This window comes from Mustela nigripes, chromosome 2, assembly GCF_022355385.1.
Source record: "Mustela nigripes isolate SB6536 chromosome 2, MUSNIG.SB6536, whole genome shotgun sequence".
NCBI classification, from domain to species: Eukaryota; Metazoa; Chordata; class Mammalia; order Carnivora; family Mustelidae; genus Mustela; species Mustela nigripes.
In genome coordinates, this window is record NC_081558.1 from 149,466,391 (window position 1) to 149,480,774 (window position 14,384).

A 14,384-nucleotide genomic window follows, 5' to 3' on the forward strand; every position below is an offset into this window, starting at 1 on the left:
ACATCCTGCCTTTCTGCTGGTATTCTGCTGAAATGTTTAATATCCTTTAGAAGACACAATAGAGGGGAGCCTGGGTGGCTCAGTGGGTTAAAGCCTCTGCCTTCAGCTCAGGTCATGATCCCAGGTCCTGGGATTGAGCCCCACATCAGGCTTTCTGCTCAGCAGGGAGCCTGCTTCTCCCTCTCTTTCTGCCTGCTTCTCTGCCTACTTGTGATCTCTGTGTGTCAAATTAATAAATAAAATCTTAAAAAAAATAAATAAAAAAAGAAGACACAATAGATGTTAATACATTTATTAGTATATCAGGAATCCAATTTAAAAATTCTAAGGAGCAGGGGCTTAGGAAATGAGCAGTTAAAGAAAAGTAGGAGGAAAAGTTATCAAACAGAACATTTAACTGCTCTCACAGTTTTTGTTAGAAACAATTTCAAAGTTGTTAACCTGAAGATGTCATATGAAAGGTTGTATAAAGCCAAGAAAAATCATGTGTAGTGTTTGGTCTGATTCTGTGTTCATTAGAGATAAATCTGGTACTCCAACTACAAATAATCTATTATTGAAAAATATCTTTTTTTTTATATGAAGGGTCCTAAGATGCTTTTGAAAATCAGTGGCAGCATGATAACCATATCTTTACTTCATGAGGAACAGTAATGGGTAATTTTGTCTTATGACATTCTATGGCTCTCATTATTTCAAAATTCAGGATCGAAATCTATAACTGGCTTAATAGCTAAGCAATGATGATATTCATTTAAATGGGACTAATAGCTTACATGACTATTAATGGTCAAAATATTGATTGACAGCAGCTGGTGCACTCACTTAGTGCCACTCACTTAGGGCCCTGTATCCCATGTTCATTGTTCATAAAAGGAAAATTGCTCCTTTTTCCCCGATGACATTAAGAATTTCGTTACACTTCACTGGGGGCTCTCATACTTTAGAGGACATTCATAATGCTATATATTTGAGGTTTGGAATCTAAGCTTAGGGACAGAACAATTTAAACCTCTTAGAATTCTATCTTTGATTCTACGGCCTTACACTCTGAGGGACACTCTCTGAACTCATGTGAAAATTTGCTCCCTGTTTAGTAGACAGAAGGAAAATTCCAAGCCATAAAATTTAGGTTTTGAACTCTTTAAACTATGTCATGTTGAACTAGGTAAACTAGGTCTAACAGTACACTTAACAATATAATAGGGTTAAATAATTTACTTGAAGCATGTTTTTAAAAAAATTTATAGATAATATAGTTACATGATGAATCACTAAGATTTTAAAAGCAATGTTTCTTGAAAAATCAGAGGGCATTAAATTCATCATATCACTGCTAGGAGGTTCCTCAGGGTGAAATTGTGCTGTTCAACATGATGTGTCTCCACCCTCCTGATCCATGTTGCTCCTCTCCGGTCCAGCACAGCCTTCTTGGCTGCCAGGCCTGTAAAAGATGATTATTACCACTTTGCACTCCTCCCCCTGTCTGGAAGGCCCTTCTGAGGCTTTGTACTCACTCAAACGTGGTTTGCTTTACAGAGAAAGCATTGGATGCTCTTTTGGGGAATTTGGACTTTTAATCCCAAGGATTTACTTTCTTTCTTTCTTTCTTTTTTTCTTCCAGTAGCTAGATGCATTACTTTGGGCAAGTGACTTAATCTCTGACCTTACTTGTCTCATCTGTCAAATGAGGAAGAAATGAAAACACCTTTCCAACTTCAAGGTCCTTCAAAATTTAGGCCAAGACTAACTTCAGCCATAAAGCCATTCCAACCCAAATCAGTAACTTTCTTCCCAGAACCCTCCCAGACAGGAATTTAGTTAGTGTTTTTTCACCATTCTTACTGCTTTCAGTTCTGCTCTGATTTTGTAATGAGTGCTCAGTAAATCTTATTGAATTCCTGTCAGAAAAGTAAGGAGAGCAAGTTATATCATCAGAACAGAGAGAACAGGTTGAAAACTCAGGGGTTCATGGATGCATGTCATGTGAAAATCAGAATGCTTCTGGTTTAATTTGAAGAAATCTGTAGGACAGGTAATTAGGATTAAGAGCCCAGTGAACTGAACTTGACTCTCCCTTTAATGTAAAAGGTTGATTTTAAGGAGCTTCAGAGGACAAGGTTTTCCGTGCTATAAAGTGTTAGCCAAATAAATGTTGAACAAGTACAAAAGTTCAAGGTGCATTCCTCTCTGTAGGTTTTCAAAAGTTGATTTTAAGAAAATGACCTCCTATACATTCTGTTGTGCTTCTGAATCTCTAAGGAGCTACAGAGGAAGCCCTTGAGTGCAAACTCTTGTGGTACCTCAGAACATCCTCCCTCAGGATATTAAAGGCTAAGTAAGAAGTAAACATATCAAGAAAATGAATCTATGATTCAAACTGTTTATGGAGACATTATATGTAGTCTAAGTTGGATTAAAATTATATGGCTAGGGAAGTAGAGATATAAAGAAATAACATTTGTGAAACTTATATCAAAATATAATAGTAAAAATAATTACCACAATTAGTGTTTACAATGTGAACTGTTTTGTCATATGGCTTTACTTATATGTTCAGTCGTTTAGTCCTCACAACAACCTTTCTTTAGATGGGGAAACTGAGGCACCAAAAATCAAGTATAACTCCCTAAGTTCACAGATCTACAAAATGCCACAACTGGGACTCAAACCTTGGTAGTTTGGCTCCATGTGACTACAGGGTATCACAAACCTGGGTGTTTGTGTGTGCATGTGTGTGTTGTGGAGGAGATATTATCATTTTCACATGACAAAAGAGGAAACTAACCCTCAGAGACATGAAATGACTTGCTGGTAATGGGGCCAAGATTTAAGTCCAGGACCATAAAACCCATATCCTTTCACACACCTAGCCCTGGGAGAGTCGTTATTATTTAATAAATGTCTACTCTGTGCCAGGTGATAGTATCTTAGGAAGTTTACAGAAGAAAGATAGAGACTGAGATATCTAATTATAAATATTATTTCTAATCCTTACCACATCCATGCAAAATACAATGATCTTCAGTTTGCATGTAAGGACAAAGAAGCTCGGACAATTTACAACTTTAGCCAAGGGTTCACAGAATAATTGACAAGACCATTTTGAAAGCTAGGGCTCTCAAAGTTTGTCCTCTCACCAAAGTCTGATGCTAATGTGTAGTCAGGGATGGGGAAAGATTGGGGAAAGGAGGCAAGTAGTAAAGTTTTGATTTTGTTTTTTGTTGTTGTCGTTTTTACCTTAAGGCCTCAGAAGTATTATTCTATCATAACAAAAAGCCCAGTGTGGGAAATAGAGTGGGAGCAATATTGTGAATGTGAAGCCATGCCAAGAAGCTAGGTTAAAATGTCCCAGGGAGAGGGATGAGGCTGGCCTGGAAACACCTGCCACAGCATCAGGGAAAGCGGTATTGCAAGTCTACAGTCCCTCTGGTTTTAAATGTCTGTGGCTGTCAGAATGGGTGGAGAAGTTACTGTAAATGCCTTGTTCTCATGAATCATGCAAAATAGGCTTTCATCAGATGTTAGTTTAATTGAACTGAATTTTTGGAAGGGACTGAAGGTAGAATCTTTAATTATGCTTCTGGACTCTCCATGCTGTTTGAAACCTGTATGAATGAATCTGGTGGCATGGACTTTGACAGGGTTCTGTGACTGCAATGGCAGTCCTAATGGTAGGAACTATTTGTTGTCTCATACGAAGGTGCTTCTCACAGTGTCAGCATCACCTGAGAACTTTTTAGAAATGAAAATATGTGGGCCGCAACCCAGGCCTACTGAGTAGGAAACTTGGGGCAGAATGCAGCAATCTGTGTTTAACAAATCTTCCAGAGGGTCCTAATGCATTAGAGTTTAATAACTACTTCACTAGGAAAATAAAGCTGAATATAGTGGTTCCTAGTTTTGTCTCCTTTACTTCCTTCTGTCTTTCCTCTTTCTCCATTGTCCTCCTTAGCTGAATGGGGGGTTGGGAGAAAATCTTCACTTATTAGAGAGTTCCCTACCCCTCCTGCTCTTTTACTATTTATTGTTTTTATAATATTTCTCCCTCCGGCTTGAGGAAAAAATAGATTGTTTTGTATGAACATTATAAGATAAGAAATCATTTTGTTTTAGTCAGTATGTGGCTAATTAGATATCTCTATCTCTACATTTCTTCTGTAAACTTCCTAAAACAATTGTAAAGAAGGGTGTTAGCTATGTACAAGCTGGTAAACGAGATAGTTTCTAGAAAGTTATCTATAATCCCATGTTAGGAACCCCAGAGTGGTATGAAATGTGTGCTGTGTATATGTGTGAGTGCCTTTGTGTGTTGTTTAGTATCCTCCAAAGATGGAGATAAACAGTGGACACCCTACCAGGTCTTTCTATTATTTCCCATGTGACTCTAACCTGTGAGAAGAAAGAACTTGGAGGGAGGCATCCAAAGGTGGAATAGGTTCATGAACCCCTTTCTACTTTGAAACATCATGGATACTTTTACTGGAAGGTGCCCAGACCTATTCTGAAACCCTTAGAGAATTTTTTTCTTCACCAAAGCAAGTTGTTAATGAGCCAGCATAAAGCAATAAATTGTGTCCCTTTTAGCAACACCCACACTTTCCTTTAGTCCTTTGAATTTAGAAGATTGGTGGGAAGGCAGAGAAGGAATGAAATCCCTAAATAATCAGAGAGCATTGTATATTTTTACTTTCGGTTCTGTCTGTGATTAATCTCAGGGTAAGACTGAAGTGCCAACAGAAAAACGTTAGGAAATGCATTTAGCGTTTGAAATTCAAGCCCATATCATCTTTCTAAATCACTATTCTGATGAAGACTTTGATATGATGGAGGAGGTAGATAACTATCAAGTGAAAGGGAAAAATTGTGAAGATGACACAAAGTCTAATATTTGTGAATACTAACTTGCAGACAGTTAATTGGTGTCCACTGATTTGGCTTCCTTACAATATTTGTCACACCCTTTCCTTCTTTATTTCCACATTTTTGAATCCCCAGTACATATTTTTTGAACCTGGATGACTGAAATATTATATTAGATCCCCTACTTTGAAGAGTCCCCCACTGTAACAAGTCCTGGTAATGGTAAACAATGGTCTTCCTTGGCTTAATTTTATAACTGTCATCTTAAAACTCCTGTACCCAAATTCCTTTGCTAAATTCTTCCTCATGTAAATATAGACAAATTCTGATGTTAACTTCCTCTCCATGTCCTCACCATATCTTAACTCTCATTTCTCCCTTCAGATAACTGTCTCCTAATGCTGTTTCCTTAGCTGAAAAACACAGCAAGTCTTTTTCCTAACAAGAAACCTCCCACCATTCTTTCTCGAGACCTTTTTGCCAACTGTCTCTCCCTCTTGAACTCCCTTTCTGTTCTCCAGCTGTGCTGGGGCCCTTGATCTCAGCTGCTCTAGTTAACCCTCCCAAACTCCTTCGTGTGCCTGATTAGCAACATGCTCACTGATTTCTGAATACTTTTCCTAGAAAGTTCTTGCCCTCTATTCTACCTGGAAAATTCCTATACATCCTTAAGAACCTCCTGTATGAGACCTTCCCTAACATTGGGGGGTGGAGTTTTAGTTGGGTCTTTCCTTTAGGGTTCCTTAGGACTTTATACATTTACTTGTTTAAAAAAATAGTTTGCTTTCAGTTGCTAATAACAGAACGCTTGGCGGAAACAGACTTAAGCGATAAAGACATTTATTATCTTCCACAAATAGAACTCCAGAGAGAAGAATAGTCTTCAGGGCTGTTGATTTAGGAGCCCATTATTGTCATCAAGGACCCAGCTTCTTTCCTTTTCTTCTCTTTGCTATTCCAAATGCTGATTAACATCAGGTGAGAGCTTAGGTGAGTACAGAAGTTCCTGGTATCCTAATAATATCCAGGCCCAATAATATCCGAAGGAAGGAAGGAACTCATCACTACTCTCTCTCTCCCTTAGGATATCAAAGCTTTTCTAAGAAGCTCCCTAGCCAGCTTCCCTTCCCTTTTTATCAACTGGAATAGAGTCACATGCTGTTCTAGTACCAATGACCAGCAAGGGGAATGGGAACACTGTTAGAGCTGAAGAAGTCAACTTACCCTCAGTACACTGCTGTGTGAGGAGGGGTGATAGCTGAACAAATCAGGGCTTTGTTGGGAAAAGCAGGGGGATGAATGCTGGATTGGCAATCAACTGTGTCTCATACACTAATCAAGTTGATATATAATATATAGTTTAAGGATTTATCTTCTTGTTTTAGTAAGAGGCAATGCTTCGTTTATCTAGATTATTCTTGGAGGCCACTCCATGCATACAGAATGAAAGAACGACGAAACTCATTTCTTCTTCAGTCTTTACATATTAAATACATATGTTTGTTTTAGGCTTCTAAACTCTCTTTGATATCATGTAGCATTGAAATATATAACCATGGGCTAGTCAGATTAGATACATATGTAGGGATGGTCTTATTGCATCGTATGACTCAAGGGGAGTACCACTCCTACAGAAAAATAATCTAAAGGGAGCCACATGCAATGTGGCAGTGCGTGTGATAGTGTATGAACCCAGTCATAGGTCTGAACATAGCCAGAGAGATTTTAACACTGTTTTTTCAAAACCATTCTGTGATCTGTTACATTATATATAAATATAGTCATTATATATAAAAGTAAATGCCCATCCATATTTCTCTAAGAAAAGCCCCTTTAGGGAGATGCTTCAGCATCATGTAGAATGACTGTCAGTAAGATGCAGGCAGATTGGTGGTGAAACACAGGATTAATAGAAGAGACTTAGGAAATACTCATACCTTATACTTATTGGAAATCAGGATCACAGATTGGGAAGAGGAAAAGGCCTGGTAGTTTAAAATATTTTAATCTTTTAGGATTGGGGCCATATTTTATTCATTTTTATAATTCTCCCATGTCTTAGAACAATGCCTCGTGTGTCTGTGGCATGAAAGCCAAATGAGGGAAGGAGGGAGGGGAGTTTTCTTATATTTTCAATGTGGAGCATGAAGTGAAAGCCAGTTCAGAAAGACAAGGGTCATATTCCTAAATGTTTCTCATTCTGAGTGCCCATGAGGCTCCTTCTTCCTTCTTCCCTCCTTTCTGTTCCTACAAACATCATCATGTCAGCTGCCTGCCGGGCATCTGCTATGGGCGGTTACACTGCAAGCTATGCAAGGACAGGAGCATCACAGCACTCGGTGTGATATTTCTTACATGTGACATTTTCAAATGTTGTTCACTGACCAACTACATGAGCTTGGAAGACCTTTTTCTTCTTGACTCCAAGAGAGTTTGTGGACTTAGAGAAAGTTGGGTTATAATTCTGCCTAAAGTGTAGCTTTTTGGAAGGAAACAGAGTTGAAGAATAACATGGAGTCTCTGCCCTAAACAGTTTCATTGTCTAGTGGGTGAGACAAAGCCAACGTCCACAAAGCAGTGTTGAACAATGTAAGGCTTTATAAAATTGGGCCAGAAAGGGTGTGGTTTAAACTGTGAGTGCTATAAAAACTCAACGATGAGGGAATTCATTGAGCACAGGCTGCATCAGAGCATGGGCCTCCATAGGTAGAACATGAGATGGAATTTGTAGGACTATGAGTCGTTTAGGAATGAGGTATATTGTCCAGGCTCCATCCTGGGGCTTGTGGGCTGTTAGGAAGAGGTCAGGGTTCACTCGAGAGCACATCTATGCTACTGCCCTCCTCGTTGCCCAAATGCCCAAACATGTAGGCAGAAGCAGGGCATACATCTGGACTAGAATTTGTGCTTGGAGAAGGTGATGCCACCAGCTAGCTAGGGGTCAGAGCCCAGGGAAGTGTCATGCTTGTGAGAATATAAACTAGAACCAGGCCTCTGCATGGTATTGCTTTGCTGGGAGAAGCTGCCTCTTTTCCTCCTGGGACGATAAGGCTGGGGCTCATGGCATACCGATGAGAGCAGTGGTTTGTATCCATAAGCTGTGGCAGCCAGTCTCTTCTTTCCTTCTGTGCACAGAGGTGCTTGGTGCTTTCTTTATCCTATATCTTTGTGGGGGTATACAAACAACCCTCTTCGATAGAATTTTTTTTTTTTCCTACTAGCAGTCCTACTTTATCTGTCACCTGTTTTCAAGCATATTGTGCTGGAGTGCATTAATTTGACACTCCATATTCACTTCAACATATGGCTAAAGCACTGAGTGGACGTTTGGTTGTCAGAAGCATTGATAGACTCTATGGATGGGTGTCTGGCCTCAGACATTAAGGATCTTTCAGCCGCAGCTATTGCAGTGGGAGTGTGCAGATGGGCAAATGTGTCTGTTAACTGTGTGCACTGCACAGCTGCAGTTTCCCGAAGGGCCTTCACCTTATATCAAGATGTTGCTTCCTCTTGAGACTTGGGGTGAGGAGAAATCTGACTAGAGCCTTTTGTCACGTGTGTTAATTTGGGTCATCTGAGAAACAAACACAGGGAAGAGATTAGTTGTGTGAAAGATTTCTTGCGGGGACTTTTTTGAGGGAAAATGGGGAGAGAGCTTTTGGATGCTGGGACAGTTATATCTTGGTGCAGCTGCAGTGCCTACGAAGGGAGGAAGAAGGTGCAGAAAGGCTAGGTAAGAAAATGTTTAGGTGATGGCACAGTTCTAAGAAAGGTTTAGCAAGGCTGATGGAGATCCTTAAGTCATGGTGACCCTTCAGAACAGCCCCACCTCCCTGCCGTGGTGCCCCTACTGAAGTCAGTCATTGCCTGGCCTCAGTGAATTTGGTCATGGACTCCTGAACACAGTAGCTGAGACCATCGATGAGCTGCAGTCCTTCAGAGTGGGAGATGTGTCTGAGAGATTCATCATTATGGCTCTTCCATCTGGTCACCTGTGGTGAGAAGCAGCTTTCTCCATTTACTCCAGCAGTATCTTGTTGAAAGCTGGGACCAGAGCTGGTACTAAGGAGCAGGCAGGCCCATTTAGGTTTTGAAGCCTTCTATGAATTTTTAACCACAGCGGCCCAGGGACGAGGCACTCATTATGACAAATAATTGAGTTCGAAAAACACAGCGGGCATTTCATATTTACTTGTTATTGTACTGAAAGCACATTGCAAAAATAAGTGGCTCACCTTCTGGGAATTCTGCGCAGTATTAATATAGGTTCTCTGCATTCAGGCCCCCTGCACAGGTCACAGAATCACTCATGGTACCTGCCCAATAGCTTAGAAAATGAATCTTTCCTAGACAAAGGGTGTTGGCAAAGTGATGTTCTTCACAGGCACCCTAAACCACTTGCAGTGTAGAACACGTGTTTCACCCTCTCTTTCCTGTCTGGTTTTATTGTAATCGTTTGATACGGCACATGAAAGTCTGCCCACTGTTCTATGGTGGATCAGACGCTCATGGGGGTTATGTGTCCATCACTTATTTTCTCTTGCCAACAAAGGTTAGGACACAGTATTTCGCACTATGATGGAGGACTAGGCCAAATACTGAAGCTAGAAGGAGGTAAAAATATTCTTGAAATAAAATACGTTTTTATTCTCACTCATCATTCTCTTTAGTTCTCCACATTATTGCCAAAGTGACAGCACTTACATAAAAATTTTATTGTTTTATTCTCCTACCTAAAATATTTCAGTAGTTATACATTACCACTGAGTTAAAAATAAAAACTTTTTAGCATGACCAAGGATCTTCTTTATGACTGGGCCTCTGCCTCTGGTCTGTGGTCTCTCTCTCTCTCTCATCTTTCTCTTCCTCCATTTATTCTCTCCTCACACCACTATAGACTCTATAAATCTACCATGTTTCTTCAGTCCTTTTGTATTTATACATAATCTCCAGTAGGTTATTATCCTGGTGTTGTTTAACACATTAACACTACAATTTCAGTGACAGCACAACAGAAGTTAACTTTTCACTCACATAATAGTCCAATGAGGTATTCCGGGTTGGCAGATGGCTTTCCCCCACCTGGTATCTCAGGGACCAAGGCTCCTTCAGTCTGGTGACTCTGTCTACTCATAGGGCCTTTGTTTCCTTCCCATCTATCTGATTGGGCAGGAGAAGAGGAAAACTCACCTACTTATTCAAAGCTATATTCCAGAAGTGACACATATCACATTTGCTTATATTCCATTGGTGAGAACCCAGCCAGACCCAAAACAGTCAGCAAACACAATCTCTGCCTGAGTGTCCACTTTCCTGACAACTCTGCTACACATTGGTGAACAGAACTCAATGGGATCTTTTAGCTGTCTTTGCTGTTGTGTACTGCCATCCACATGTTCAGCCTGGACCCCAACTTTTTCCCTGATTCAGCTTATTTCGACAAATCTTATATGACCTTTTAAGATTCATCTAAAGCTTTGCATCATTCAAAGGGTTTTGGAGTGTTTTGTCTTTATACTCATATAACACAGAGGGCTTACCAGCTGTCATAGCACATGTCACATTGTATTATAATTGTTTGCTTAAGGGTTTGCATTTTACAAACTTGACCTCCTATAGAACTGGTGCTGCATTTTTAAGTCTAGAAATGTCTTGTGCGAAATATGCACCCTCAAATTATTAAGTAATTAGTGAAAATTCATAATTTTATTACTCTATTATTTTATTAATTTATTTGTTAGTTAGAAAATACTAATAATAAAGTAATAAAAATAATTACTAATAAAATAAAGAAAGGCTGCTAGGTGACTGGATTCACAAGAGTGGTAAAACCTTAAACATTTGGTGTTTTAAAGAGGAGATTGTGGATTTATCCTAAAACACATAGATCAGTCCAAATTTTAAATTGAGGAATGGATAGGCCTCTGAAGTTTCTTTGCTATTTAGTAACAAATCCAAAGTATTAGGGGAGTTTACAGTCACCAGATTACCATGAGCATCCTAACATGTACATATGTACACTTAAAAGTCAAGAACTGTTACTTGGGTTCAACTCTTCACTGAAAGGAATGTTGTCTCTTTAGAGTGCATTTGCTACAGGTAGACAGAAACTTGATTCAATGTTGTTTGAAAAAGAGGTGCCTGGGAGACTCAGTTGTTAAGCATCTGCCTTTGGGTCAGGTCATGATCTCAGGGTCCCCCACACTGGGCTCCCTGCTCATTGGGGAGCCTGTTTCTCCCCATCTCACTCCCCCTGCTTGTGTTCCCTCTCTCGCTGTCTCTCTTTCTCTGTCAAATAAAGTCTTTTTTTTTAAGCTGTTTAAAAAATTAAAGAATGTATTGTATCACATAACAAGAAGCCTAGAAGTAGGGTACCTCCAGAATAGGTTGCTCCAGTGGTTCAGTGAAGTCATCAGGACTTATGTTCTGTCTGTATCTTGGTCCAATATGTTGACCATACCCTGGGATGGGTCCCCTCAAGGTCATAGGATATCTGCCAGCGACCAAAAAAAAAAAAAAAAAAAAGGTGTGTGTGTGGGGGGGTGGTAGGGAACAAATCACCTCTGTCATGTCCCAAAGGAGAAAATGAATAACACTTCTTCTTTCCCAACCGTGGTATATAAGTGCCTCATTTAAGTTTGATGGCACTGTTTTAGATATGTGCTGATTTGTGGAGCAAAAACTCTCTGAGAAATTTGATCTTCTGGCTGATCAGATTACAGTATCTGTTAAAAAGCAAAGGTTTTCTTGAAGCATTTGGTTGGGTAGAAGAAGTGGGTAGCTTTTCTTTCGAAAATTTGTGGCTCTATTGGAAAGGAAAAATAGGGGAATATGTGTTAGATATTTAAGCAATATTGTCCACACCACAAATATCTTAATGTAATCTATTGAACTGGTATCTTTAGAAGAGTGAACAATTTTCTAAGGCAGGTAAGGACAAAAACTTATCTCCTACTACTTCTACAAGTTCAAAATCATATACTTAAAAGCATCTGATAGAACATTTTAGATTCAGCTCCTCCATTGTAATTGTTTATTCTTTATTCTAGGCCTCATAATGGGATTAATCTTACGATATGCTACAGCACCAACAGATATTGAAAGTGGAACTGTGTATGACTGTGGAAAACTGGCCTTCAGTCCATCAACTCTGCTGATTAATATCACTGACCAAGTTTATGAATACAAATACAAGAGAGAAATAAGCCAGCATAACATCAATCCTCACCAAGGCAATGCTATACTTGAAAAGGTAAGGATTCCATCTGGTCATATATTTTTATTTAAATAATTGAGCCATCATCATATGCAACATATTAACACACATGTATGTGTCCTTTTTAAACACCACACTATTGGGCCAATTTAGTTGACTAAGGGGGTATACTTAATATAATTGTTTGCAAATCACAGTACATTCAATAAAAAGATAATAATTCTTCTCTTTCATGATACTTGTTTCAAGTTTGTTTTGTGTTTTGTTGTTGTTGTTGTTGTTGTTTTGTTTTTTTAAAGAGAGAGAGAAAGGGTGGGGAGGCAAAGGAAGGGAGAGAGAGAATCTTAAGTAGACTCCACACCCAGGACAGACTTGGGGCTCAATCTCAGATCCTGAGATCATGACCTGAGCCAAAATCAAGAGTCGGTCGCTTAAACCAACTGAGCCACCCAAGTGCCCCTACTTGTTTCAAGTTCATACACATGTGTTCTAAATGTCATTGTATATATTGCCAGCTGGCTACTCACATCAAATCTCCTTTAAATCAAAAGGAATATAGAGGGGAGTGAAAAAATCTGCACCTATAAACCTTGATTTAGGATGACTGGCTTTTGGCTGCCAACATAAAACACTGGCCACTTGGCTGTTTATAAATATACGACACACAGTCAATTTCAAGAGATCGTCACCCCACCAGTTTAGTTAGGAAATCTTAGGTAGGAAAAAGAAAAATTGTGAAGTGACACATCTGTTATTTTATTTTTTTAAATATTTTGTTTATTCATTTGAAACAGAGAGAGAGAGCACAAACAGGGGGAGAAGCAGAGGGAGAAGGAGAAGCAGACCCCCTGCTGAGTTGGGAGCCTGACAAGGGGCTCACTCCTGGGACCTAGAGATCATGATCTGACCCAAAGCAGACTATTAGCCATCTGAGGCACCCAGGTGCCCCCATGACCCCTCTTTGAAAAATGGTTTTGCTTTTGTAAATTTGTGAGCTGTTTCAGTTATTGGAAGGTTTCCTTCTGCTCTCAGGACTCTGGGTCAGAAAACAGACAAGATTACCTTTTTCCTTTTTTTTTAAGATTTATTTATTGATTTTAGGGAGAGAGAAGGGAGCAGAGCAAAGGGAGAGGGGGAGAGAATCTTTTTTATTTTTTTATTTTTTAAGATATTTATTTATTTATCAGAGAGAAAGAGAGAGAGAAGCCCAAACTGGAGCAGGAGGCAGAGGGAGAAGCAGGCTCCCTACTGAGCAAGAGTCAATCCCAGGTTTCTGGGATCATGACCTAAACCCAAAGCAGATGCTTAACTGATTGAGCCACCCAGGCATCCTGAGAGAGAAAGTCTTAGGCTGACTCCATGCTGAGCACAAGCCTGCTGTTCGGGGTAAGCGAGAGCTGGATCTCAGATCTGGACTTGAGCCAAAACCACGAGTCTATTGCTTAACTGACTGGGCCACCCTGGTGCCCTAAGATTACCTCTTATATTATGTTATGCGTTCTGGATCAGTCCTTGGAACAAGGAATAAGTGAATTTGTGTTTAACAATGCAAGTACATGCTAAGAACCAGGATCTTATGTGACTCATTCTGGACTATTTTGAGTCAGACCTGAGAGTTTCCTTGAAAATAGGGAAGTTTGTTTTAGCACTTTCACTCATACAGATTTAGTTTTCTTTTAATATATAGTTATTTGTTTCCATTTTGAGAGTTTTGGGATAAAAGAGGAGATACTTGGTCTGTCATTTTTCCTCATTCAAAGTAGATAATTTTTAATGTTTTCTTTTCACGTTATCATCCACTAGCACATTTCTAGATTAACTTCCTTCTAGCACTTGATGAGGACTCAGGAAAGTTAAACTATAATATTAGCCTAAATGAGACTTAGAAAAGTGAATTGAAACATGCAAAAAACAAATTAAATAATGTATTTCTGAAATAAATAGCAACTTCTAGATGTTCTGCTGTTTTGGATGATTTCTTCCACATGATTCTTTCTGTTCATATGGATAATGGAAAATTATCTATCTTAAAATAAATAATTTTTAAATGACTTTGTTGGCAGCATAGGATTTTAATTAAAACATACTTTTCAGGGGCACCTGGGTGGCTCAGTTGTTAAGTGGCTGCCTTTGGCTCAGGTCATGATCCCAGGGTCCTGGGATCGAGCCCATCATCTGGCTCTCTGCTCGATGGGAAGCCTGCTTCTCCCTCTCCTACTCCCCCTGTTGTGTTCCCTCTCTTGCTGTGTCTCTTTCTGTCAAATAAATAAAATCTCTGGAAAAACAAAACAAAACAGTTGATCCC

At 39.5% G+C, this 14,384-nt stretch overlaps 1 protein-coding gene across 1 annotated transcript in view; it reads left to right on the top strand.

Moving 5' to 3' along the window:
• SLC9A9 (solute carrier family 9 member A9) overlaps positions 1-14,384 on the top strand; it is a 538,704-nt gene that overhangs the window by 3,184 nt on the left and 521,136 nt on the right. The window contains exon 2 of the mRNA XM_059391790.1: positions 11,913-12,115. Within this exon, the coding sequence (XP_059247773.1) occupies positions 11,913-12,115 (203 nt within the window). The remainder of the gene's footprint in view (positions 1-11,912; positions 12,116-14,384) is intronic.